This window comes from Vidua chalybeata, chromosome 33 (genome assembly GCF_026979565.1).
Source record: "Vidua chalybeata isolate OUT-0048 chromosome 33, bVidCha1 merged haplotype, whole genome shotgun sequence".
Taxonomy (NCBI): domain Eukaryota; kingdom Metazoa; phylum Chordata; class Aves; order Passeriformes; family Viduidae; genus Vidua; species Vidua chalybeata.
Window position 1 is genome coordinate 410,457 of NC_071562.1, and position 24,531 is coordinate 434,987.

Consider the following 24,531-nt stretch of genomic DNA (forward strand, 5'->3'; position numbering starts at 1 on the left):
TGGACATCCGTGGTGGTCAAGGGTCATCCCGGTCACTCATCATTGGCCAAAAGCCAGGATGGACGAGGTCAGCCCGTGGTTGAGGTGATTGTGGTGGTCAAGATGTCCAGAGTGACCAAGGACTGGGGCTGTCTTGGTCACCATTGGCCAAGGACAGCCTAGGTCAGGCTGGCCATGGTGGCCAACTCAATTGTGTTGACCAAGACATGAGAGTGACCAAGGACCAGGTGTCAAAGAGGCTGGTGGAGGTGTCCACAATGGTCAGTTGTCCATGGTGGCATGTGGCCAGGGTGACCAGTGACCAGGAACGGGGATGGCCAAAGCCAGGGAGACAAAAGTGGCCAAGACATTGAAGGTGGCCAAGGGCCAAGGTCAGGGGGACCACGGCGGTTGAATGGCCAAGACATCCAAGGTAGCAGATGGTCAGTTTGACCATGGAGATGGCCACCAAGAACCAGGGCACCAGGGAGGGGCAGGGGCACCATGACAGACAAGACCTCTATGGTGGCCAAGACCCCTATGATGGCCAAAACCTCTATGGTGGCCAAGACCTCTGCAATGGCCAAGATCTCTAAGGTAGCCAAACTCTTTATGGTGGCCAAGATCTCTATAGAGGCCAGGATCTCTAGAGTGACCAGACCTCCATGATGGCCAAGATCCCTGTGGTGGCCAAGACCTCCATAGTAGCCAAAATCTCCATGATAACCAACACACTTCCATGATGGCCAAAGACCTCTGTGGAACCTCTGTGGTGGCCAAGCTCTCCACGCTGACCCCACCCAGGCCCACGTCCCTCCCCGCTGACCCAGTGCCACCGTGTCACCTGTCACAGGTGCGGACGGCCCAGGTGGGGTTGCCACCAGAGCGCCAGGCCTCACGGCAGATGACGGCCCAGGCCTATCGCAGCCAGGCCAACTCTGGCAACTTCCTGCACCTGGCGGTGGCCGCCACTGAGCTGCAGCCCGGGGACAACCTGGCCGTGAACTTCCACCTCAAGACCAGCAACAACAACGTCCGCAACTCCGTCCCGTTCTTCACCTACCTGGTGGGTACCCGTGGTTTGAACGATGGTCCTCCAGCTTGACCACCTGGACGTCCAGTTGGCCACCAAACACGTGTTTCCGGCAGATCATGAGCAAAGGACACATCCTCCGAGCCGGCCGGCAACGGCACGAGGCCGGCCAAAGCCTGGTGACCATGACCTTGCCGGTGACGCCGGAGCTCATCCCCTCCTTCCGCATCGTGGCCTATTACTACGTCCTGCCCGGCGAGATCGTGGCCGACTCCGTCTGGGTGGATGTCAAGGACACCTGCATGGGCACTGTGAGTGTCCCCCGCTGGCCCCAGGGGGGTCAAAGGGCTCTTGGAGACATTGGATGGGCCTTGGCGGTGGCTGGAGTGGTCCTTGAGGTGACCCTTGAGGGGTCTGGGAGGCCTTGGAGGTGCTTGGGGGGCCCTTGAGGGACCTTGGAGGTCCTTGCGGGGTTTGGGAGGTCCCTGAGGGGCTTGGGGGGCCCTTGAGGGACCTTGGAGGTCCTTGAGGGATTTAGGGGGCCTTTGAGGGAACTGAGAGGTCCTTGAGGGGTTTGGGAGGTCCTTGAGTGGCTTGGGGGGGCCTTTGAGGGACCTGGGGGCTTTTGAAGTGATTGGGGGGCCCTTGAGGGACCTTGGAGTTCCTTGAGGGGCTTGGGGGGCACCTGAAGGGCTCGGGGAACATTTGAAAAGGTTTGGGGGACTCTTGAGGAACCCTTGAGGGGCTTGGGGGGCTTCTGGAAAGGCTTGGGGGAACACTGAGGAACCTGGAGGTCCTTGAGGGATTTGTGGGGTCCTTGAGGGGCCTGGGGGCCCTGGAGGGATCTGGGGGACCTTTGGAAGGGTTTGGGGGACCTTGAGATCCTTGGGGACCTTTGGAAGGGCTTGAGGGGACATTGAAGGACCTGGGTGGCCCCTGGTGGGGATTTGGTGTCACTTGGGTGGTTTTGGACACTCCATGAGGAGCTTGGACATCTCCTGAGTGACCCAGGTGGCCCAGGTGGCCCAGGTGACCTAGTGATGGCCCAGACATGAAGCCCGTGGCCACCAACTGCCCCTGGAGGTCCAAACTTGATGTCCCCTGTGGTTGCGGGGGGACAAAAGTGGCTTTTGGGGACACCCTGGGGACGCCACCTCCGTGTCTGTGGCAGCTGGTGGTGAAGGGGGCGACAGAAGGTGACAACCGCGTCCACGAGCCGGGGACACCGATGAGGCTGCGCATCGAGGGGGACCACAAGGCCCACGTGGGGCTGGTGGCCGTGGACAAGGGGGTCTTCGTCCTCAGCAAGAAGAACAAACTCACCCAGACCAGGGTGGGTGGCCCTGTCCTCAATGTCCCCGAGGGACGGTCATGGCCACGACCAGCATCCTTGGGTGGTGGCCATCACAGCTGTCCCTGTCCCCGCTGTCCCCTGGTGGTGGCCATCACAATTGTCCTTGTCCTTGATGTCCCCTGGTGCTGGCCATCATGGTTGACCTTGTCCCTGATGTCCCCTGGTGGTGGCCATCATGGTTGTCCCTGTTGTCACTTGGTGGTGGTGGCTGTCAGAGGTGGCGCCATCCCTGCCATCCCTGTGTGGTGGTCATGGCCATCACAGCTGTCCCCATTGTCCCCAGGTTGTGGTGGTGGCCATCACAGCTGTCCTATCATCCCTGGGTGGTGGCCATGGCCATCACAGCTGTCCCTGTCCCCATTGTCCCTAGGTTGTAGTGGTGGCCATCACAGCTGTCCTATCATCCCTGGGTGGTGGCCATGGCCATCACAGCTGTCCCCATTGTCCTTGGATGGTGGTGGTGGCCATCACAGCTGTCCTGTCATCACTGGGTGGTGGCCGTGGCCATCACAGCTGTCCCCATCACCCCTGGGTGATGGCGGTGGCCGTCACAGCTGTCCCCTGTGGGCGCAGGTTTGGGACACGGTGGAGAAAAGTGACATCGGCTGCACGCCGGGCAGTGGCAGGGACAACGTCGGGGTCTTCATGGACGCCGGCCTGAGCCTGACCACCAACATCCAGGTCACCACCCCCCAGCGGTCAGGTAGGAGGTGGTGGCACCTTGGGGACAGGGGGCTGGCCTCAGGGAGGTGGCACCTCACAGATGTGGCACCTCGGGGATGGAGCAGGTGACAGGGGATGGTGAAGGAGGTGACATTTAGGGATGGTGGAGGTGACACTTCAAGGATGTGGCACCTCAGGGACAGGGGAGGTGACACCTTGGGGATGGGAGAGGTGACATTTAGGAGGATGGTGATGGTGACACCTCAGAGATGTGACATTTCAGGGATGGGGGAGGTGACACCTCAGGGACGGGGAGGTGACACCTTGGTGATGGGGGAGGTGACATTTAGGGATGGTGGAGGTGACATGTCAGGGACAGGGAAGGTGACATTTTAAGGATGTGATGACACTTGGAGGATGGTGATGGTGACACCTCAGAGATGTGACATTTCAGAGATGGGAGAGGTGACACCTCAGGGACGGGGGAGGTGACACCTCAAGGATGGGAGAGGTGACATTTAGGAGAATGGTGATGGTGGCATCTCAGGGATGTGACATTTCAGCGATGGGAGAGGTGACACCTCAGGGACGGGGGAGGTGACACCTCAGGGACAGGGAGGTGACACCTCAAGGATGAGGGAGGTGGCACTTCAAGGATGGGAGAGGTGACATTTAGGAGAATGGGGATGGTGACATCGCAGGCATGTGACATTTCAGTGATGGGAGAGGTGACACCTCAGGGACAGGGAGGTGACACCTCAAGGATGGGGAGGTGGCACCTCAAGGATGAGAGAGGTGACATTTAGGAGGATGGGGATGGTGACACCTCAGAGATGTGACATTTCAGAGATGGGAGAGGTGACACCTCAGGGACAGGGAGGTGACACCTCAGGGATGGAGGATGTGACATCTCAGGGAGGGAGACGTGACCCCTCACTTCGGGATATGACACCTGGGACACCATGAGGTCCTGACCAGTGTCCCCTCTGTCCCCAGAGGTCCAGTGTCCCCAGCCTGCCAAACGCAAGCGTCGCTCACTGGCACTCGCCGAGTACAAGGGCACCAAGGGTAGGTGGCACTGGGGTGTCCCTTGTCCCCAGGGACACTGGGGGTGTCCTATGTCCCCAGGGGTCACCAGGGTGTCCCTTGTCCCCGAGGTCACATGGGTGTTCCTTGTCCCTGAGCTGACAAAGTGTCCCAGGACCCTGAGGGACACCAGTGTCCCCTGTCCCACAGCATTCCCTGTCCCAAAGGCCACCAGAGTGTCCCACGTCCTTGAGGGCCACCAGAGTGTCCCATGTCCCAATGGCCACCAGTGTCCCATGTCCCTGAAGGAGACCAGAGTGTCCTCTGTCCCACAGCATTCCCTGTCCCAAAGGCCACCAGAGTGTCCCACATCCCTGAGAGACACCAGTGTCCCATGTCCCAAAGGCCACCAGAGTGTCCCATGTCCCTGAAGGAGACCAGAATGTGCCACAACCCTGAGAGCCACCAGTGTCCCATGTCTGATGTCCCAGTCAATACCAGTGTCCCATGTCCCTGAGGGCCACCAGAGTGTCCCATGTCCCAAATGCCACCAGTGTCCTCCATGTCCTTGAGGAGACCAGAGTGTCCCATGTACCAAAGGCCACCAGATGTCCCACATCCCTGAGAGCCACCAGTGTCTCATGTCCCTGAGGGACACCAGAATTTCCCATGTCCCAAAGAGCCACCAGAGTGTCCCACACCTCAATGTCCCCATTCCTGCGAGCTACCAGAGTGTCCCACGCCCCCGAGGTCCCCATTCCCAAGAGCCACCAGGGCCGGTCCCAGCCCTGTCCTGGTGTCCGGCAGCGGCCGAGTACTCGGACAAGCTGGAGAAGAAGTGCTGTGAGGACGGGATGAAGGACAACCTGATGGGACACAGCTGCGAGCAGAGGAGCGAGTACATCCAGGAGGGCGAGTCCTGCGTCCGCGCCTTCCTCGACTGCTGCAGATACATCAAGGCCAAGCGGGACCGGCAGAGCCTGACACCCAGCACCGGGCTGGCCAGAAGCAAGTGTTGGCTCATGGAGGGTGGGAGAAGGTCGGGGAGGTTGGAGGAACCTCGCCTGGAGCTTTGGTGAAGTGTCTTGGGTGGGTTTTGGGTGTTTCTTGGTGAACCTCAGGTGAAAGTGAGCTTGAGCAAAGCTTGGGTGAAGGTTGGATATGCCTTGAGTGTTCTTTGGTGAAGGTCAGGTGAACCTTGGGTGTTCCTTGGCTGTTCCTTGGGTGTTCCTTGGACATTCCTTGGGCGTTCCTTGGGGGAAGGTCAGGTGAACCTCAGGCATTCCTTGGGTGCTCCTCAGGTGGAGCTTGGGTGAAGGTCAAGTGAACCTTGAGTGTTCCTTGGGTGTTCCTTGGGTGATCCTTGGACTTTCCTTAGACTTTCCTTGGGAGAAGGTCAGGTGAACCTTGGGTGCTCCTTGGGTGTTCCTTGGGTGTTCCTTGGACGTTCCTTGGGGGAAGGTCAGGTGAACCTTGGGTGTTCTTTGGGTGCTCCTCAGGTGGAGCTTGGGTGAGGGTTGGGAATGTCTTGGGTGGGTTTTGGGTGTTCCTTAGGGAACCTTAGGTGAAGGTGAGCTTGAGCAAAGCTTGGGTGAAGGTTGGATATTCCTTGAGAGTTCTTTGGTGAAGGTCAGGTGAACCTTGGCTGTTCCTTGGCTGTTCCTTGGGTGTTCCTTAGACATTCCTTGGGTGTTCCTTGGATGTTCTTTGGACTTTCCCTGGGGGAAGGTCAGGTGAACCTTGGGTGCTCTTTGGGTGTTCCTTGGCTGTTCCTTAGACTTTCCTTGGGTGTTCCTTGGGTGTTTCTTGGATGTTCCTTGAACTTTCCCTGGGGGAAGGTCAGGTGAACCTTGGGTGCTCTTTGGGTGTTTCTTAAATGTTCCTTGGACTTTCCCTGGGGGAAGGTCAGGTGAACCTCAGGCATTCCTGGGGTGTTCCTCAGGTGGAGCTTGGGTGAAGGTTGGGAGGGTCTTGGGTGGGTTTGGGGCATTCCTTGGGTGAAGGCCAAGTGGGCCTCGGGCATTCCTTATGCCATCCTTGGACAATGCATTGGGCAACACTTGAGCGGCAGTTGGGTGACCTTGGGCAAGACAAGAGGTGGCACTGGGGTGGCACTGGGGTGGCACTGGGATGGCACTGGGGTGGCACTGGGGTGGCACTGGGGTGACACCAGGTGGCGCTGGGGTGATACCAGCTCCGCTCAGGGGTCACAGCCCTGAGTCCACGTTCGAGAAGGCCGATGCCACCACCCCCAGGCCAGGAGGAGGACGATCTGTTCTCGCCGGACTCGGACATCGTCTCGCGGAGCCTCTTCCCCGAGAGTTGGCTGTGGCAGGTGGAGCAGCTGACGGAGCCGCCCAACGAGCTGGGGTGAGCCTCGACCTCCTGTCCCACCACCCTCCCACCCCATGGCCCAGTCTGGGCACGGTCACCCTGTCCTCATCCAGCTTGGACATCTCTGGAGACCAGTTATGGTCACCTCAAATCCAGACAAAGGTCACTGCTAACCTCCTGGCCCAATCTCAGGACTTCTTGATCCACTCAGGGGTCATCTCTAAGCTCCTGGTCCTGCTTGGTGGTCTGTGGGGCTGGGACATCTGTGGGGACAAAGGAAGTCCCACTGTGGGTTTGGGACATCTCTGGGGACCAGGGAGGTCCCATGGTGACACCCCCTGGGCCTGGCTTGGGGTGGGCCCTGACTGTCTTGGTCACTCCTGTCCTCTCCAGGGTCTCGGCCAAGACACTGCCCGTGTACCTGAAGGACTCCATCACCACCTGGGAGGTCCTGGCCGTCAGCCTCTCCCCCTCCAAAGGTATGGGGTCATGGAGGACAAGGAGATTCCTGGGGTCAACGGAAGGTCCCCAAACCTTGTGGGGGGTCCCTGAGACCAGAATGGTCTCCTAAAGCCTGGAGGAGTTCACTGGGATTTAAGGGATCTCCAAAATCTGAGAGGGAGATGCCTCAAAGCTTGGTGGCCATCCTTGGGGTTTGAGGGATCTCCTTGGGACTTGAGGGATCTCCTAAACTTTGGGAGAATTCTTTGAGATTCAAGGGATCTTCCAAACCTTGGGAGGACTCCATGGATCTTGAGACATCCCCTAAACCTTGGGGGGACTCCATGGAACTTGAGGGATCTCCTAAACTTTGGGATTCAAGAGGTGTCCTAAACCTTGGGAGGACTTTGGGGTCTTGATGGATCTCCTAAACCTTGGGAGGACTCTGTGGGTCTTGATGGATCTCCTAAACCTTGTGAGAACTCTGTGGGTCTTGATGGATCTCCTAAACCTTTTGAGGACTCCTTGGACTTCCAGGGACCTCTGAAGACCTCAGGGCTGCCTTGGTGACACGAGGCATCCCCCAACCCCAAACCCCCGCATGTCCCCAACCCCAGGTCTGTGCGTGGCCGACCCTTATGAGATCACGGTGATGAAGGAGTTCTTCATGGACCTCCGCCTGCCCTACTCGGTGGTGAGGAACGAGCAGGTGGAGATCCGCGCCATCCTCTACAACTACTGGCAGCACGAAATCACGGTCAGTCGGGGACATTTTTTGGGGGTACCATCACCCACTTGGGACCTCGCGTGTGACCTCCCTGTCACCTGTCCAGGTGCGCGTGGAGCTGGTCTACAACCCCGACCTGTGCAGCCCCTCCACGGCCAAGAGGCGCTACCAGCAGGTGCTGCGCATGAAGGCCAAGTCCTCGCGCACCGTGTCCTTCGTCGTCGTCCCCCTGAAGCTCGGCCTGCTGGACGTCGAGGTCAAGGCGGCCGTCCGCAACCAGTACATGAGTGATGGGGTCAAGAAGAAGCTCAGAGTCGTGGTGAGTGGCCACCAGTGGCCGTGGTGGCGTCTCCTCCGTTCCTGAGGTGTCCCCAGAGTGGTGGCATCCGTGTGTTGACCTTCAGTGGTTGGGCGAGCAGATCCACCACAGCAGAGGGCGGTGGTGGGTGGTGGCATGTCCAGTCACCCGTGGTGGCCCCAAGGGGTCAGTGTGCGGCCAGCTGGGTTTGATAGCACTATTGATTTGATATCTTTAATCAATATCTTCATTGATGATCTGGATGAGATCAGGCTGACCATGGGATTTGATGCCCTTATTGATTTCATATTTTCAATCAATATCTTCACTGATGATCTGGATGGGATCAGGGTGACCATGGGACTTGATGCCCTTATTGATTTCATATTTTCAATCAATATCTTCATTGATGATCTGGAAGGGACCATCAAGATCAGGCTGACCATGGTGGCAACACAATGACGTTGACCAAGACACAAGAGTGACCTTAGGGTCTCCAGGACCTTGGTGACCTGTGTGACGCAGTGTGGCCTCCTGGGGTTGTCTTGATGTGTCACTGGGGGTACTGGTTTATACTGGTTTATACTGGGAGTCCTCTCCCGGCCGGTCCAGAGGGGTTGGGAAGGGGAGGACCCCAGAGCCAACCCCACCTTGAGCGCTGGACTCTGCCCTGGACAGCCCGAGGGGATGCGGCTGGAGAAGACGGTGAAGATCGTCGAGCTGGACCCGCAGAACAAGGGAATCAGTGAGTGACATCTCTGGGGACCAGGGAGGTCCCATGGTGGCTTTGGGACATCTCTGCGGACCAAGCAGGTCCCACTGTGGGTTTGGGACATCTATAGAGATGGAGAAAGTACCACCAAGGACAGGTCTGGGACGTCTTGAGGGACCAGAAAGTCCAGCTGGGGGTCTGGGACATCTCAGGGGAAGGAGAAGGTACCACCAAGGGCAGGTCTGGGACATCTTGGAGGACAAGGAAAGCCCCACCATGGGTCTGGGGCATCTGGTCTTGAGGGATCAGAGAAGTCCCACTGTGGATTTGGGACATCTCTGGGGACCAGGGAGGTCCCACTGTGGGTTTGGGACATCTGGAGGGATCAAGGAGGTTTTGGGACAACTTGGAGGACAAGGGAGACATCCCACCACGGAACTGGGGCATCTCAAGGGAGAAGAGACATCCTGGTGGGGTCTGGAGGGACAAGGGACACCCTGATGTGGGGTGGGGCTGGGTCACTGCAGGGTTGAGCACTGTGGGGGGACACGGGGAACATTTGGGGTCACCCACGTCCACCCCACCCCACAGACGGGGTGCAGGAGGAGCGGGTGAAGGCCGCGGACCTCTCGGACATCGTCCCCAACACCGAGTCGGAGACCAAAGTCAGCATCCAGGGTGAGCACCAAGGAGGGGACACATGGGGACAGCCTGGTTGTGGGGGGGGACAGGTGGGACATCCTCGGGCGTGGCACGTCCTCTTGTGGCCCAGGCAACCCCGTGTCCATCATCGTGGAGAAGGCCATCGATGGGGCCAAGCTGAAGCACCTGATCGTGACCCCGTCGGGCTGTGGGGAGCAGAACATGATCGCCCTGACCCCCACGGTCATCGCCGTCCACTACCTGGACAGCACCCAGCAGTGGGAGAACTTCGGCATTGACCGCCGGGCGGGGGCCATCGAGCTGATCAAGAAAGGTGGGAATGGTCCCAAAAGTGGTGGGAACGGCTCCAAAAGTGGTGGGAATGTCCCCAACAGTGGTGGGAACAGCCCCAAAAGTGGTGGGAATGTCCTCAGAGTAGTGGGAATGGCCCCAAAAGTGGTGGGAATGTCCCAAAAGTGGTGGGAATGGCCCCAACAGTGGTGGGAATGTCCTCAAAGTGGTGGGAATGGTCCCAAAAGTGGTGGGAATGTCCCTCAATGTCCTCTCTCAGGTCACAAAATGTCCCTATCATCTGAGGTGGTGCAGAAGGTCGCCCCTCTGGAGGAGACCTGGCTTGGGTGACACCAGTTTGGGGTTTCGAGAGTTACTGGCTTGCACTGGGATGGGCTCCAGAGTGGGTTGGTGGCCTGAGGGTTCCTCACCTTGGGTGGGTGCTCCTAGTGTTGACCAATGGTTGGAGGGCATTGGTGGCTTGAGGCCAACCCCAGCAACCCCTCACGTTGACCAACAGTTGGAGGACCTTGGTGGCCTGAAGCCACCCCAGGTCAAGGCCACCTCTGGACGCTCCTTGCATTGTCCGATGTCTGGAGGACGTTGGTGGCCCAAAGCCACCCCTGGCCACTCCTCATGTTGACCAATGACTGAAAGATATTGGTGGCCTGAGACCACCACCAGACACCCCATGTGTTGGCCAACAGTTGGAGGACATTGGTGGCCTGAAGCCACCACTGGCCGCCTCACGTTGGAGGATGTTGGTGGCCTGAAGCCACCACTGGCCACCCATCATGTTGGCCAACAGTTGGAGGACATTGGTGGCCTGAAGCCCACCCAGGCCATCCCTCGTGTTGACCAATGGCTGGAGGACATTGGTGGTCGGAGGCCACCACTGACCACCCCTCGCGTTGACCAACGGCCATCTCCTCGCAGGTTACGTCCAGCAGTTGGCCTTCCGCAAACCTGACAGCTCCTACGCCGCCTTCATCAACCGCCCCTCCAGCACCTGGTGAGGGTCCTGCTGCCACCGCCACCACCCGGCCCAGGTGACAGGGCCGGATGCGATGCTCAGGTGTCCCCGTCCTTAGGTTGACCGCCTACGTGGTCAAGGTGTTCGCCATGGCCAGGAAGCTGACGGACATCGAGCACGGCGAGATCTGCGGCCCCATCAAGTGGCTCATCCTCAACAGGCAGAAGCCGGATGGTGTCTTCCAGGAGGACGCGCCTGTCATCCATAAGGAGATGGTGGTAGGGGGACACCTCAGTTCTGTCATTGCTGGTGGCCGAAGACTGGGGGGGCCTCGGGTGGAGGTCGGGAGGTTTTGTGTGGGCTTTGGGTGAAGGTCTGGTGAACTTTGGGTGTTCCTTGGGCGTTCCTTGGGTGAAGGTCAGGTGAACCTCAGGAATTCTTTGAATGTTCCTTGGTTGAAGTCTGGGTGGGTTTTGGGTGTTCCTTGGGTGAAGGTCAGGTGTTCCTTGGACTTTCCTGGGGTGAAGGTCAGGTGAACCTCAGAAATTTCCTTGGCCGTTCCTTGGGTGAAGGACAGTTGAAGGTCAAACATTCCTTGGGTGTTCCTTGGGTGTCCAAGGGTGTCCCTTGGGTGACGCTGGGTGTCCCTTGGGTGTTCTTTTGGTGTCCCTTGATTGTCCCTTGAGTCTTCCTCACATGAAGGTCAGGTGAAGGTCAGATATTCTTTGGGTGTCCCTTGGGTGAAGTTTGGGTGTCCCTTGGCTGTCCCTTGGGTGTTCTTTGGATGTCCCTTGATTGTCCCTTAGATGTTCCTCATGTGAAGATCAGGTAAAGGTCAGATATTATTTGGATGTCCCTTGGGTGACATTTGGGTGCCCATTGGGTGTCCTTTGGATGTCCCTCATGTGAAGGTCAGATATTCTGTGGATGCCCCTTGGGTGTCCCTTGGGTGTCCCTTGATTGTCTCTTGGGTTTTCCTCACGTGAAGGTCAGATGAAGGTCAGATATTCTTTGGATGTCCCTTGGGTGTCCCTTGGGTGTTCCCCACATGAAGGTCAGATATTCTTTGGATTTCCCTTGGGTGATGTTTGGGTGCCCATTGGGTGTCCCTGGGGTGACCCTTGGGTGTCCCTTGGGTGTTCCTCACATGAAGGTCAGATAATCTTTGGATGTCCCTTGGGTGACGTTTGGCTGTCCCTTGGCTGTCCCTTGGGTGTCCCTCAGACTGGTCAAGGATGGATGTCTGGAATGAGCTGCTGGGGGATCCCCGAGCGCTGGGAAAACCCCGATCCCGAGGTTTTTTCCCTCTTTTTCATCCCACAGGGAGGCTACCAAGGCGCCGAGCCCGAGGTGTCCCTCACCGCCTTCGTCCTCATCGCCCTGGAGGAGGCACGGGACACCTGCAAGGACCACGTCAACGTGAGTGACCCCACGTGGGGACAGGGACACTCCTGAGGTGCCAGACCCTCATGGAAGCCACCTGAGATCCCAAATTTCCATCCTTCGTTCCCAGAGCTTGGACGACAGCATCAAAAAAGCCGCCGGCTTCCTGGCCCGGCGCTACGAGCAGCTGGCCCGGCCCTACACGGTGGCCCTGGCCTCCTACGCGCTGGCCCTGGCAGGGAAGCTCAACACTGAGAGGATCCTCATGAGGTTCTCCAAAGGTGACGTCTCAAGAGGGGTCAAAGTTGGGGTGAAAGGAGGTGGGTTTGGGTCCTCATGAGGTTCTCCAAAGGTGATGCCTCAAGAAGGGTCAAAATTGAGGTCAGGAAACGTGGTTTTGGGTCTTCAGGAGGTTCTCCAAAGATGACACCAAACCTGAGGTGGAACTTGGGGCGGGGGGAGGTAGTTTCACCTGGGGGATCCGATTTGAGGTGAAAGGAGGTGGCTTTGGGTCATCATGAGGTTCTTCAAAGGTGACATCTCCCCTTGGTGTGGAAAGGGTTGAAATTGGTGTCAGGGGAGGTGGTTTTGGGTTCTCACGAGGTTCTCCAAAGCTGGTTTTGGGTTCTCCTGAGGTTCTCCAGAACTGAATCCTCACCCAGGGTTGGAATTTGGGGTCAGGGAAGGTGGTTTTGGGTCCTCCTGAAGGTTCTTGAAGGTGACACCTCACCTTGGGGTTGAAAGGGTTGAAACCGGGGTCAGGGGAGGTGGTTTTGTGATCTCATGAGCTTCTCCAGAAGTGGTTTTGGATCCTCCTGAGATAAGACCTCGCCTGGGGTTGTAATTTGGGGCCGGGCTGAGGTGGCCATGGGGTCCCTGGTGGCTGAAGGTGTCCCTGATGTGCCCGCAGGTGGGGCCAGCTGGGAGGAGCGCAACGCCCGCACCTACAACATCGAGGGCACGTCCTACGCGCTGCTGGCCCTGCTGCAGATGAAGAAGTCCGAGCTGGCGGGGCTGGTGGTCCGGTGGCTCGCCCAGCAGAACTACTACGGAGGAGGCTACGGCTCCACCCAGGTGGGACACGGGACACCCCCGGCCACCCATGGGGACATCTCGGGAACACCTGGTGGCACTGGGGGTCACAGGGATGGGCGTTGTCTTTTTGGGGACGTCTTTGGTGGCCCAGGAGCTAAAGGTCACTCAGAAGCCTTTGGGGGTGCTCCAGTCGATGTCCCCAAGCCCTGGTGACACCGGTGTCCCCTCAAGGCCACTCAGAAGACCTTGTGGCCTCTCCACCAGTGTCCCCAAGCCCTGGTGACCCAGTGTCCCCTCAGGCCACCGGGCCCACCCAGGAGCCCTTGTGGGCTCTCCACCCAGCGTCCCCAAGCCTTGGTGACCCAGTGTCACCCCAGGCCACCATCCTGGTGTTCCAAGCTCTGGCCCAGCACCAGGTGGACACACAGGTGGTGTCCCCAAGCCATGGTGACACTGGTGACTGTCAGGCCACCGGGCCCACCCAGGAGCCCTTGTGGGCTCTCCACCCAGCGTCCCCAAGCCTTGGTGACCCAGTGTCACCTCAGGCCACCATCCTGGTGTTCCAAGCGCTGGCCCAGCACCAGGTGGACACACAGGTGGTGTCCCCAAGCCATGGTGACACCAGTGTCCCCTCAGGCCACCATCCTGGTGTTCCAAGCGCTGGCCCAGTACCAGATGGCCGCGGAGTCCCAGCAGCAGCTGGAGCTGGACGTGTCGGTGCTGCTGCCGCGCCGCGCCAGCCCCATCAAGTACCGCATCAAGAACAGCAACGCGCTGGTGGCACGCTCCACCGAGGTACCTGTCCCTGTCACCTGGCACCTGGCACCTGGCACCTGGCACTGTCACCTGGCATTGTCACCTCTGGGTGTCCTCATTGGATCTCCTCCCATCACCAGTCCTTCCATGTCTTGTCCCCTCCGTGTCCTCTAAAGGCTTGAGATGTCCCAGGCTGGCCTTGTCACCTCCCTGGAACGTCCTTGTCCCCTCTCTGCAGTGTCCTTGTCACCTTCATGTCCCACCCTGATCTTGTCCCCTCCCTGGAATGTCCCTGTCACCTCCATGTCCCAGCCTGACCTTGTCCCTCCATGTCCCTTCCATGTCACCTCTGTGTCCTCTCAAGGTTTGGGATGTCCCAGGCTGGCCTTGTCCCCTCCCTGGAATATCCTTGTCACCTCCATGTCCCTGGCTGGCCTTGTCCCCTCCCTTGCAGTGACCTGCAATGTCCTTGTCACCTCCCTGTCCCCCTGATCTCTGTGTCCCCTCCGTGTCCTTCAATGTCCCTGTCCCTTGTATCTCTGCCACCCCCTCTGTGTCCTGCCTGTCCCCTCCATGTCCCCACACGCCCCTGCACCTCTCCCTGTCCCTCCTGGGGATGTCCCCTGTCCCTTCCCAACGTCCCCTGTCCCTTCCCAACGTCCCCTGTCCCCTCCCAGTGTCCCCTGTCCCCTGCCAATGTCCCCTGTCCCCTTCCAGTGTCCCCTGTCCCCTGCCAGTGTCCCCTGTCCCCCCCCAGTGTCCCCTGTCCCCTCCCAGTGTCCCCTGTCCCCTGCCAATGTCCCCTGTCCCCTGCCAGTGTCCCCTGTCCCTTTCCAGTGTCCCCTGTCCCCTGCCAATGTCCCCTGTCCCCTCCCAGTGTCCCCTGTCCCCCCCAGTGTCCCCTGTCCCCTCCCAGTGTCCCCTTTCCCCTGCCAGTGTCCCCTGTCCCTTTCCAGTGTCCCCTGTCCCCTCCCAGTGTCCCCTGTCCCCTGCCAATGTCCCCTGTCCCCTCAGACCAAGCTGAACGAGGACTTCACGGTCAAGGCCGAGGGCGTGGGCAAGGGGACAATGACCGTGGTGACCGTGTACCACGCCAAGGTCCCCGAGAAGGATGACAAATGTGACAACTTCGACCTGAGCGTGGCCGTGGAGGAGGTCAACAGTGGTGAGTCCCCAAATGTCCCCTCCCTGTCCCCGCTGTGTCCCCCCCCGAGCCCCTCCCCACGTCCCCTGTGTGCGCCCCACGTCCCCTTCGATGTCCCCTCGTTGTCCCCACCCAGGCAAGGAAGAGGAGGACGTCATCAGGTCTGTCAAGATCACCATCTGCACCAGGTGGGGACACTGGGGACACTGGGGACACTGGGGACATTGGGGACACTGGGGACATTGGGGACAGTGGGGACATTGGGGACAGTGGGGACAGTGGGAACACTGGGGACATTGGGGACACTGGGGACAGTGGGGACAGTGGGGACATTGGGGACATTGGGACACTGGGGACAGTGGGGACATTGGGGACATTGGGGACAGTGGGGACATTGGGGACAGGGAGGGGGTGTTGGGGACAGGGACATCAGGAGAAGGATGGGGACATTGAGGACATTGGGGACATTGAGGACATTGGGGACATGGGGGACAGCAGGGACAGGGTGGGGAAGGGGAGGGAGGGACATTGGGGCTGTCAGGGACAAGGATGGGGACACTGGGGACACTGCGGGGGTTGGGGACAGGCAGGGGTGGCCTCAGCTCTGTCCCCACAGGTACCTGGACACCGTGGATGCCACCATGTCCATCCTGGACGTGTCCATGCTCACGGGCTTCTCGCCGGACGTGCAGGACCTGAGGAGGGTCAGTGTGGGGACATGGGGACACTCGGGGGGACATGGGGACACTCAGGGGGACACGGGGACACTCAGGGGGATGTGGGGACACTCAGGGGGATGTGGGGACACCAGGGGTGGGGGGACATGGGGACACTCAGGGTGACACGGGGACACTCGGGGGGACACGGGGACACTCAGGGGGACACGGGGACACCAGGGGTGGGGGGACATGGGGACACTCGGGGTGACACGGGGACACTCGGGGGGACACGGGGACACTCAGGGGGACACGGGGACACTCGGGGGGACACGGGGACTCTCAGGGGGTCAAGGGGACAAAGACAGGGGACCCCATGTCTTTGTTCCATCGTGTGCCACCATGCCCCCACATCCCCATTGTCCCTGCGTGTCCCCATGGTCCCGGTGTCACCGTGTCCCCATGTGTCCCCACGGTCTCGGTGTCATTGTGTCCCTGCGTGTCTCCATGTCCTGATGCCATTCCACGTCCCTGCATGTCCCCACATGTCCCCACATGTCCCCACATGTCCCCTCATGTCCCCACGTGTCCCAGTATCACGGTGTCCCCAGTGGCCCACATTCTGGTGTCCCCGTGTGTCCCCCGTGCCCTGGTGTCACAATGTCCCCGGTGTCACGCTGTCCCCCCTGTCCCCGGTGTCACGCTGCCCCCGCTGTCCCCATTGTCCCTTGTCCCCAGTGTCACGCTGTCCCCGGTGTCACGCTGTCCCCGGTGTCACGCTGTCCCCGCTGTCCCCATTGTCCCCTGTGCCCGGTGTCACGCTGTCCCCGCTGTCCCCGCTGTCCCCATTGTCCCTGTGCCCGGTGTCACGCTGTCCCCGCTGTCCCCGCTGTCCCCATTGTCCTTGTGCCCGGTGTCACGCTGTCCCCGCTGTCCCCGCTGTCCCCATTGTCCTTGTGCCCGGTGTCATGCTGTCCCCGCTGTCCCCATTGTCCCCTGTGCCCGGTGTCACGCTGTCTCCGCTGTCCCCGGTGTCACGCTGTCCCCGGTGTCCCCATTGTCCCCTGTCCCCGGTGTCACGCTGTCCCCGGTGTCACGCTGTCCCCGCTGTCCCCATTGTCCCCTGTCCCCGGTGTCACGCTGTCCCCGCTGTCCCCGCTGTCCCCAGCTGTCCGAGGGGGTGGACAGGTACATCTCCAAGTTTGAGCTGGACCAGGACAAAGAGCGGAGCAACGTCGTCATTTACCTGGACAAGGTGGGGACATTGGGGACACTGGGGACACTGGGGACACAGGGGTGGGTACAGGACAGGGATGGTGGCAGGGACAAGATGGGACAATGACAAGGTGGGACAGGGATGGGATGGGACAGGGATGGGGTGGGGACATGATGGGACAGGGACAGGGACAGGGACAGGGACAGGGGTGGGGACATGATGGGACAGGGATCAGGATGGAGTTGGGGACATGAGCAGGGACAGGAAGGGGACAGGCGTGATGATGAAGGTGGGGACATGGGGGACACTGGGGACAGGAGGGACACAGGGACAGAGACAAGATGGGACAGGAATGTGAGAGGACAGGGATGGGGACAGGGACAATGACAAGGCAAGGGGACAGGGATGGGGACAGGGACAGGACAGGGACAGGATGGCACAGGGATCAGGATGGAGTTGGGGACATGGGCAAGGACAGGAAGGGGACAGGGCTGTGACAGGGACACAGCTGGGCTTGGGGACACGGCTGGGGACAGGGGTGGTGACAGCAACAGTCTCAAGGTGGTGACAAGGACAGAGATGGGTGGGAACAGCACGGGGACCTGGCTGGGGACAGGACCAGGTGTGCTGGGGAGGTGGCTTGCAGCCTGTCTGAGTGCCACCCCCATGTCCCCTGTCCCTGTCCCTGTGTCGCCCTGTCCCATGTCCTTGTCCCCATGTCCCTGCCACTGTCCCCTATCCCTGTCCCCCGTCCCTGTCCCCATCCCTGTCCCCTGTCCCCTGTCCCCTACCCGTATCCCTCTCCCCTATCCTCTGTCCCCTACCCCTGGCTCTGTCCCCTGTCCCATGTCCCTGTCCCTGTCCCCATGGCTGTCCCCTGTCCCCTGTCCCTGTCTCTTGTCCCTGTCCCCTGTCCCTGTCCCCTGCCCCTGTCTCCTGTCCCTGTCTCCTGTCCCCTGTCCCTGTCCCCTGTCCCTGTCCCCTGTCCCCTGTCCCTGTCTTCTGTCCCCTGTCCCTGTCCCCTGTCCCTGTCCCTGTCCCCAGGTGTCCCACAAGGCCCAGGAGTGTTTCGCCTTCAAGGCCCACCAGCGGTTCCAGGTGGGGCTGATCCAGCCCGCGGCCGTCAGCGTCTACAGCTACTACAGGATCGGTGTGTCCCTGTCCCTGTCCCTGTCCCTGTCCCCTGTCCCCTCTCTCCCCTGTGTCCCCGTGTTCCTGTCACTGTCATTGTCCCCTGTGTCCCCTGTGTCCCTCTGTCCCTGTCCCCGTCCCTGTCCCTGTCCCCGTCCCTGTCCCTGTCCCTGTCCCTGTCCCTGTCCCCTCTGTCCCTGTGTCCCTGTCCCTGTGTCCCTGTCCCGGTCCCCTCTGTCCCCGTGTCCCTGTCCCTGTCCCCTGTGTCCCCTCTGTCACTGTCCCTGTGTCCCTGTACCTGTGTCCCCATGTTCCTGTCCCTGTCCCTGTGTCCCCTCTGTCCCCGTGTCCCTGTCACTGTCCCCTGTGTCCCCTGTGTTCCTGTGTCCCTGTCACTGTCCCCTCTGTCCCCTGTGTCCCTGTCCCTGTCATTGTCCCTGTCACTATCCCTGTCCCTGTGTCCCCATGTTCCTGTTCCTGTCACTGTCACTGTCCCCCGTGTCCCCCTGTCCCTGTCCCCTGTCTCCTGTCCCCTCTCCCTGTCCCTGTCCCCAGTGCCACCCGGGTCACCCGGGTCACCTCTGTCACCTGCGTCACCTGTCACCTCTGTCACATGTCACCTGTGCCACCTGGCTCATCTATCACATCTGTCACCTGGCTCACATCTGCCACCTGGGTCATCTGGGTTGCATGTCACCTCTGTCACCTGTGTCACTTGTGTCACCTCTGTCACCTGTCACCTCTGTCACCTGTGTCACTTGTGTCACCTGTGTCACCTAGGTCACCTCTGTCACCTGTGTCCCCATCTCCTTGTGTCTCCCCAGCTGATGTCCCTGCTGTCCCCTGCTGTCCCCATGTCCTCCAGCTGATGTCCCCACTGTCCCCACATCTCCATCTCCCGTGGCTGATGTCCCCTGCTGTCCCGTGTCTGGGTGTCCCCCCTGGTTGATGTCCCCACTGTCACCACATCCTCCCTGGATGTCCCTTGATGTCCCCGTGTCCTCCCAGGTGATGTCCCCCACTGTCTCCATGTCCCTTGCTGTCCCCTGCTGTCCCCTGCTGTCCCCTGCTGTCACCTCTGTTCCCATGTCCCCTGATGTCTCCAGCTGTCCCCACATCCCCTGCTGTCCCCTGCTGTCCCCTGCTGTCCCCGTGTCCCCTGATATCCCCTGCTGTTCCCTGCTGTCCCCACATGTCCCCTGCTGTCCCCACATGTCCCCTGCTGTCCCCTGCTGTCCCCATGTCCCCTGCTGTCCCCTGCTGTCCTCTGCTGTCCCCTAATGTCCCCTGCTATTCCTGATGTCCCCTGCTGTCCTCTGCTGTTCCCCGCTGTTCCTGATGTTCCCTGATGTTCCCATGTCCCCTGATGTCCCCGTGTCCCCTGCTGTCCCCTGCTGTCCCCTGCTGTCCTCTGCTGTCCCCTGATGTCCCCGTGTCCCCACAGATGATCGCTGCACCCGGTTCTACCACCCGGACAAGGAGGGAGGGAAACTGAACAAGATTTGCCAGGGGGACGTTTGTCGCTGCGCCGAAGGTGACACTGGGGACACGGGGACACGGGGACACGGGGGTGGGACAGGCACACAGCCCTAGCAGGGTGGGACACGTTATGGCCATGGTGGGACACGTCGTGGTCATGGTGGGGACGTGTCCTGGTCATGGTGGGACACGTCACGGCCATGGTGGGACATGTCATGGTTATGGTGGGGACATGTCATGGCCATGGTGGGACACGTCACGGCCATGGTGGGACATGTCATGGTTATGGTGGGGACATGTCATGGCCATGGTGGGACACATCAATGATGAGATGTCACATGGCATGACTGTGATGGGGACACATCCCTGCCACAGTTGACCTTGTCATGGCTGTGTCCCCGTGACGTCCCCGTGACGTCCCCATGATGTCCCCATGTCCCCACGATGTCCCCATGTCCCCACAGAGAGCTGCTTCAAGCGGCAGGAGGAGCCCGAGGACATCACCGTCAACCAACGCATGGACCGCGCCTGCGAGCCCGGCGTGGACTTCGGTGGGACACGGGGACAGCGGGGACACTGGGGACAGTGGGGACATTGGGGACACTGGGGACACTGGGGACACTGGGGACATTGGGGACATTGGGGACACTGGGGACATTGGGGACATTGGGGACATTGGGGACATCAGGGACATTGGGGACATTGGGGACACTGGGGACAAGGGAGACACTGGGGGTATTGGGGACAATGGGGATATGAGGGACAATGGGGACATTGAGGGCATTGGGGACATTTGGGACATTGGAGGACAATGGGGACATTGGGGAACAATGGGGATGTTGAGGACAATGGGGATGTTGGGGGGATTGGGACATTGGGGACATCAGGGACATTAGGGATGTTGGGGACAATGGGGACATTGGGGGGGATTCAGACATTGGGGACATTGGAGGACAATGGGGATGTTGGGGGGATTGGGACATTGGGGACATCAGGGACATCGGGTGATAAAGGGTCATGGCGGGTGGAGTTCAGGACACTGGGGACATGGAAGGGGCGGGGAGGGACACAATGGGGACAGGGGACACGGAAAGGCCACCCTGGCGGAGGTGACAGCGCTGTCCCCGTGTCCCCTGGCAGTGTACAAGGTGAGGTTGGTGGCCCGCGAGGAGACCCCGTCCCACGACAATTACATCATGAAGGTCCTGTCGGTCATCAAGATGGGTACGGCCACCACAGGGTGGGGACAAGGCCACCTCAGGGTGGGACAAGGTCACAATGGTGGGGACAGGCCACCACAAGGGGGGACAAAGCCACCACAGGGGGGAAACGGCCACCACAGCAGGGACAAAACCACCTTAATGGGTGGACATGGCCACCACCCTGGAAGGTCACTGCAACAAGGTGACATGGTCACCTCAGGGGGACACGGCCACCACAGGGTGGACAAGGTCACCTTGGGGAGGGACATGGTGAGGGTCACCTGCAGATGGGGACACTCAAGTCGGCTGGCTGGGGACAGCCAGGTGGGCTGGTGTCACCAGGGTGGGGTCAGTGTCACCAGGGCGGGTCAGTGTCACCCAACTGGGGTTGGTGTCACCCAAGGGAGTTCAGGGACACCCAGGTGGGTTGATGTCACCCAGATGGGTCAGTGTCACCTAGATGGGGTCAGTGTCACCCAAAGGAGTTCAGGGACATCCAGCTGTGGTCGGTGTCACCTGGGTGGTTGTTGTCACCCAGCTGGGGTCAGTGTCACCCAAGGGAGTTCAGGGACACGCAAATGGGTTGGTGTCACCCCACTGGGGTCAGCGTCGCCCAGCTGGGGTTGGTGTCACCCAGATGGAGTCGGTGTCACCCAAGAGAGTCCAGGGACACCCAGCTATGGTCGGTGTCACCCAGGTGGGACTGGTGTCACCTGGGTGGGGTCAGTGTCACGCAAGGGAGTTCAGGGACACACAGTTGTGGTCAGTGTCACCCCACTGGGGTCAGTGTCACCCCGCTGTGTTGGGGACCTCCAAGGCTGCTGGCAAAGCTGGAGGCACCCGGTGCCACCCCCAGCTGGTGCCACCAAGGGCGTGGCGCCACCACGGCTGCCCTGTTTGGGGGGTGGAGGTGACACGGTGCCACGGTGTCCCAGTGACACGGTGACACAGTGACACGGTGACACGGTGCCATGGTGACATGGTTACATGGTGACACGGTGACACGGTGACACAGTGCCATGGTGACACGGTGACACGGTGCCACGGTGCCATGGTGACACGGTGACACGGTGACACGGTGACCAGGCACAGACGAGGACCCCGCCGAGAGCAACAGAACCTTCGTGAGCCACCAGCAGTGCAGGGACACGCTGAAGCTGCGCACGGGACAGGACTACCTGGTCTGGGGACAGGCCAGCGACCTCTGGGTCACCGGCAGACAGTAGGGACACCGGGGGACACGGTCCCCATCGTCACCATTGTCCCCATTGTCCCCATTGTCCCCATTGTTCCCATTGTCCCCATTGTCCCCATTGTCCTCATTGTCCCCTATATCCTCATTGTTCCCACTGGCCCCATTGCCCCCATTGTCCCCACGGCTGTCCCCATTGTCCTTTTTGTCCCCATTGTTCCCCAGATCTCCATTGTCCCCTATATCCCCATTGTCCTTTTTGTCCCCATTGTCCCTTATATCCCCATTGTCCTTTTTGTCCCCATTGTCCCTTATATCCCCATTTTCCCCACTGTCCCCATTGTCCCCATTGTTCTCATTATCCCCATTGTCCCCTTTATCCCCATTGTCCCCATTGTCCCCATCATCCCCATCGTCCCCCTCGCCCCCATTGTCCCCTATATCCCCATTTTCCCCACTGTCCCATTGTCCCCACTGTCCCCATTGTTCCCATTATCCCCATTATCCCACTCACCCCCATTGCCCCCTATATCCCCATTGTCCCCATGTGTCCCCTGCATCCCCTGCGTCCCCTGTATCCCCACTCTCCCCATTGTCCCCGTGTCCCCACAGCTGTCCCCATGGCTGTCCCTGTGTCCCCATGTGTCCCCTGTGTCCCCATCGCCCCTATATCCCCATTGTCCCCATGTCCCACGTGTGTCCCTGTGTCGCCAAGCTGTCCCCATTGTCCCCTACATCCCCATTGCCCCCTATATCCCCACTGTCTCCGTTGTCCCTATATCCCCATTGTCCCCATGTCCCCACAGTTGTCCCCAGGCTGTCCCCTCTGTCCCCATGGCTGTCCCCATGTCCCCATGGCTGTTCCCTGTGTCCCCATTGCCCCTATATCCCCATTGCCCCCATTGTCCCCATGTCCCCACGTGTGTCCCCGTGTCCCCAAGCTGTCCCCTGTGTCCCCATTGCCCCTATATCCCCACTGTCCCCATTGTCCCGATATCCCTGGTGTCCCCATGTCCCCATGGCTGTCCCCTGTGTCCCCACAGCTGTCCCTGTGTCCCAATGTGTCCCCTGTGTCCCCATTGCCCCCTATATCCCCATTGCCCCCATGTCCCCACTGTCCCTGTTGCCCCGATATCCCCGGTGTCCCCATGTCCCCACGGCTGTCCCCAAGCTGTCCCCTGTGTCCCCATGTCCCCAAGCTGTCCCCTGTGTCCCCATGGCTGACCCCATGTCCCCACGTGTCCCCATTGCCCCCTATATCCCCACTGTCCCCATTGCCCCCTATATTCCCGGTGTCCCCATGTCCCCACGGCTGTCCCCAAGCTGTCCCCTGTGTCCCCATGTCCCCAAGCTGTCCCCTGTGTCCCCATGGCTGACCCCATGTCCCCACGTGTGTCCCCGTGTCCCCAATATCCCCTGTGTCCCCATTGCCCCTGTGTCCCCATTGCCCCCTATATCCCCACTGTCCCCATTTCCCCTATATCCCCGGTGTCCCCATGTCCCCACGGCTGTCCCCAAGCTGTCCCCTGTGTCCCCATGTCCCCACGTGTGTCCCCGTGTCCCCAGTGTCCCCTGTGTCCCCACTGCCCCCGTGTCCCCATTGCCCCCTATATCCCCACTGTCCCCATTGCCCCTATATCCCCGGTGTCCCCATGTCCCCACGGCTGTCCCCATGCTGTCCCCTCTGTCCCCACGTGTGTCCCCATGTCCCCATGTGTGCCTCCATGTTCCCATGTGTCCCCTGTGTCCCCATTGCCCCCTATATCCCCACTGTCCCCATATCCCCACAGCTGTCCCCAAGCTGTCCCCTGTGTCCCCATGTCCCCACGTGTGTCCCCGTGTCCCCAGTGTCCCCTGTGTCCCCACTGCCCCCGTGTCCCCATTGCCCCCTATATCCCCACTGTCCCCGTTGCCCCGATATCCCCAGTGTCCCCATGTCCCCACAGCTGTCCCCATGCTGTCCCCTCTGTCCCCACGTGTGTCCCCATGTCCCCACGTGTGTCCCCATTGCCCCCTATATCCCCACTGTCCCCATTGCCCCCTATATTCCTGGTGTCCCCATGTCCCCACGGCTGTCCCCAAGCTGTCCCCTGTGTCCCCATGTCCCCAAGCTGTCCCCTGTGTCCCCAGCTTCTCGTACCTGATCGGGAAGGACACGTGGCTCGAGGAGTGGCCCTCGGAGGCCGCGTGCCAGGACGCCGCCCTGCAGAAGCGCTGCCAGGACTTCATCGAGTTCTCCGAGTCCATGACCCTCTTCGGCTGTCCCAGCTGAGTCCCCGAGGTGTCACCCGCCCGAGGTGTCACCCCCCTTGGTGTCACCCAGTCCTGGGGTGTCACCGTGCTCCGGTCACTTTTTGTCCCCTCCCTGCCCTTTTTTTGGGTTTTTTTTTTTTTTGGTTAAAAAAGTCATTTCTGAGCACCTGGCTTGGGGTGTCCTTGGTGGGGGGGGACAAGGGGGGGCTGTGGGGACATGGGGACATGTGGGGGGGGCAGTGGGGACACCACAGGCGACTTGGGGACACCAGAGGGAGCATGGGGACACAATAAGGGACATGGGGACACCACAAGGGACATGGGGACATCATAGGGGACATGGGGACATGTGGGGGGGAGTGGGGACACCATAAGGGACATGGGGACATGATAAGGGATGTGGGGACACCAGAGGAGACATGAAGACACCACAGGGGACACGGGGACACCAGAGGGGATGTGGGGACACCAGAGGGGATGTGGGGACACCATAGGGGTCACAGGGACACCATAACGGACATGGGGACGTGATAAGGGATGTGGGGACACCAGAGGGGATGTGGGGACACCAGAGGGGACATGGGGACACCACAGGGATCATGGGGACACAA

At 60.3% G+C, this 24,531-nt stretch overlaps 1 protein-coding gene across 2 annotated transcripts in view; it reads left to right on the plus strand.

The window, feature by feature from the left end:
* C3 (complement C3) overlaps positions 1-24,083 on the plus strand; it is a 31,760-nt gene extending 7,677 nt beyond the window's left edge. The window contains exons 12-40 of one of the 2 annotated variants that reach the window (XM_053968262.1): positions 833-1,045; positions 1,129-1,323; positions 2,184-2,345; positions 2,940-3,069; positions 4,026-4,097; positions 4,863-5,063; positions 6,260-6,425; positions 6,783-6,868; positions 7,448-7,587; positions 7,664-7,876; positions 8,534-8,600; positions 9,159-9,245; positions 9,340-9,543; positions 10,437-10,512; positions 10,592-10,751; positions 11,797-11,892; positions 11,987-12,137; positions 12,767-12,930; positions 13,528-13,686; positions 14,662-14,812; positions 14,928-14,979; positions 15,408-15,495; positions 16,616-16,702; positions 17,708-17,813; positions 19,239-19,328; positions 19,738-19,824; positions 20,414-20,497; positions 21,562-21,697; positions 23,798-24,083. In XM_053968262.1, coding sequence (XP_053824237.1) covers positions 833-1,045; positions 1,129-1,323; positions 2,184-2,345; positions 2,940-3,069; positions 4,026-4,097; positions 4,863-5,063; positions 6,260-6,425; positions 6,783-6,868; positions 7,448-7,587; positions 7,664-7,876; positions 8,534-8,600; positions 9,159-9,245; positions 9,340-9,543; positions 10,437-10,512; positions 10,592-10,751; positions 11,797-11,892; positions 11,987-12,137; positions 12,767-12,930; positions 13,528-13,686; positions 14,662-14,812; positions 14,928-14,979; positions 15,408-15,495; positions 16,616-16,702; positions 17,708-17,813; positions 19,239-19,328; positions 19,738-19,824; positions 20,414-20,497; positions 21,562-21,697; positions 23,798-23,939 — 3,765 coding nt within the window. In that variant the 3' untranslated portion in view covers positions 23,940-24,083. The remainder of the gene's footprint in view (positions 1-832; positions 1,046-1,128; positions 1,324-2,183; positions 2,346-2,939; positions 3,070-4,025; positions 4,098-4,862; positions 5,064-6,259; positions 6,426-6,782; positions 6,869-7,447; positions 7,588-7,663; positions 7,877-8,533; positions 8,601-9,158; positions 9,246-9,339; positions 9,544-10,436; positions 10,513-10,591; positions 10,752-11,796; positions 11,893-11,986; positions 12,138-12,766; positions 12,931-13,527; positions 13,687-14,661; positions 14,813-14,927; positions 14,980-15,407; positions 15,496-16,615; positions 16,703-17,707; positions 17,814-19,238; positions 19,329-19,737; positions 19,825-20,413; positions 20,498-21,561; positions 21,698-23,797) is intronic. The other variant, XM_053968263.1, reaches the window with a different exon arrangement.
* The last annotated feature ends 448 nt before the right edge of the window (positions 24,084-24,531 follow it).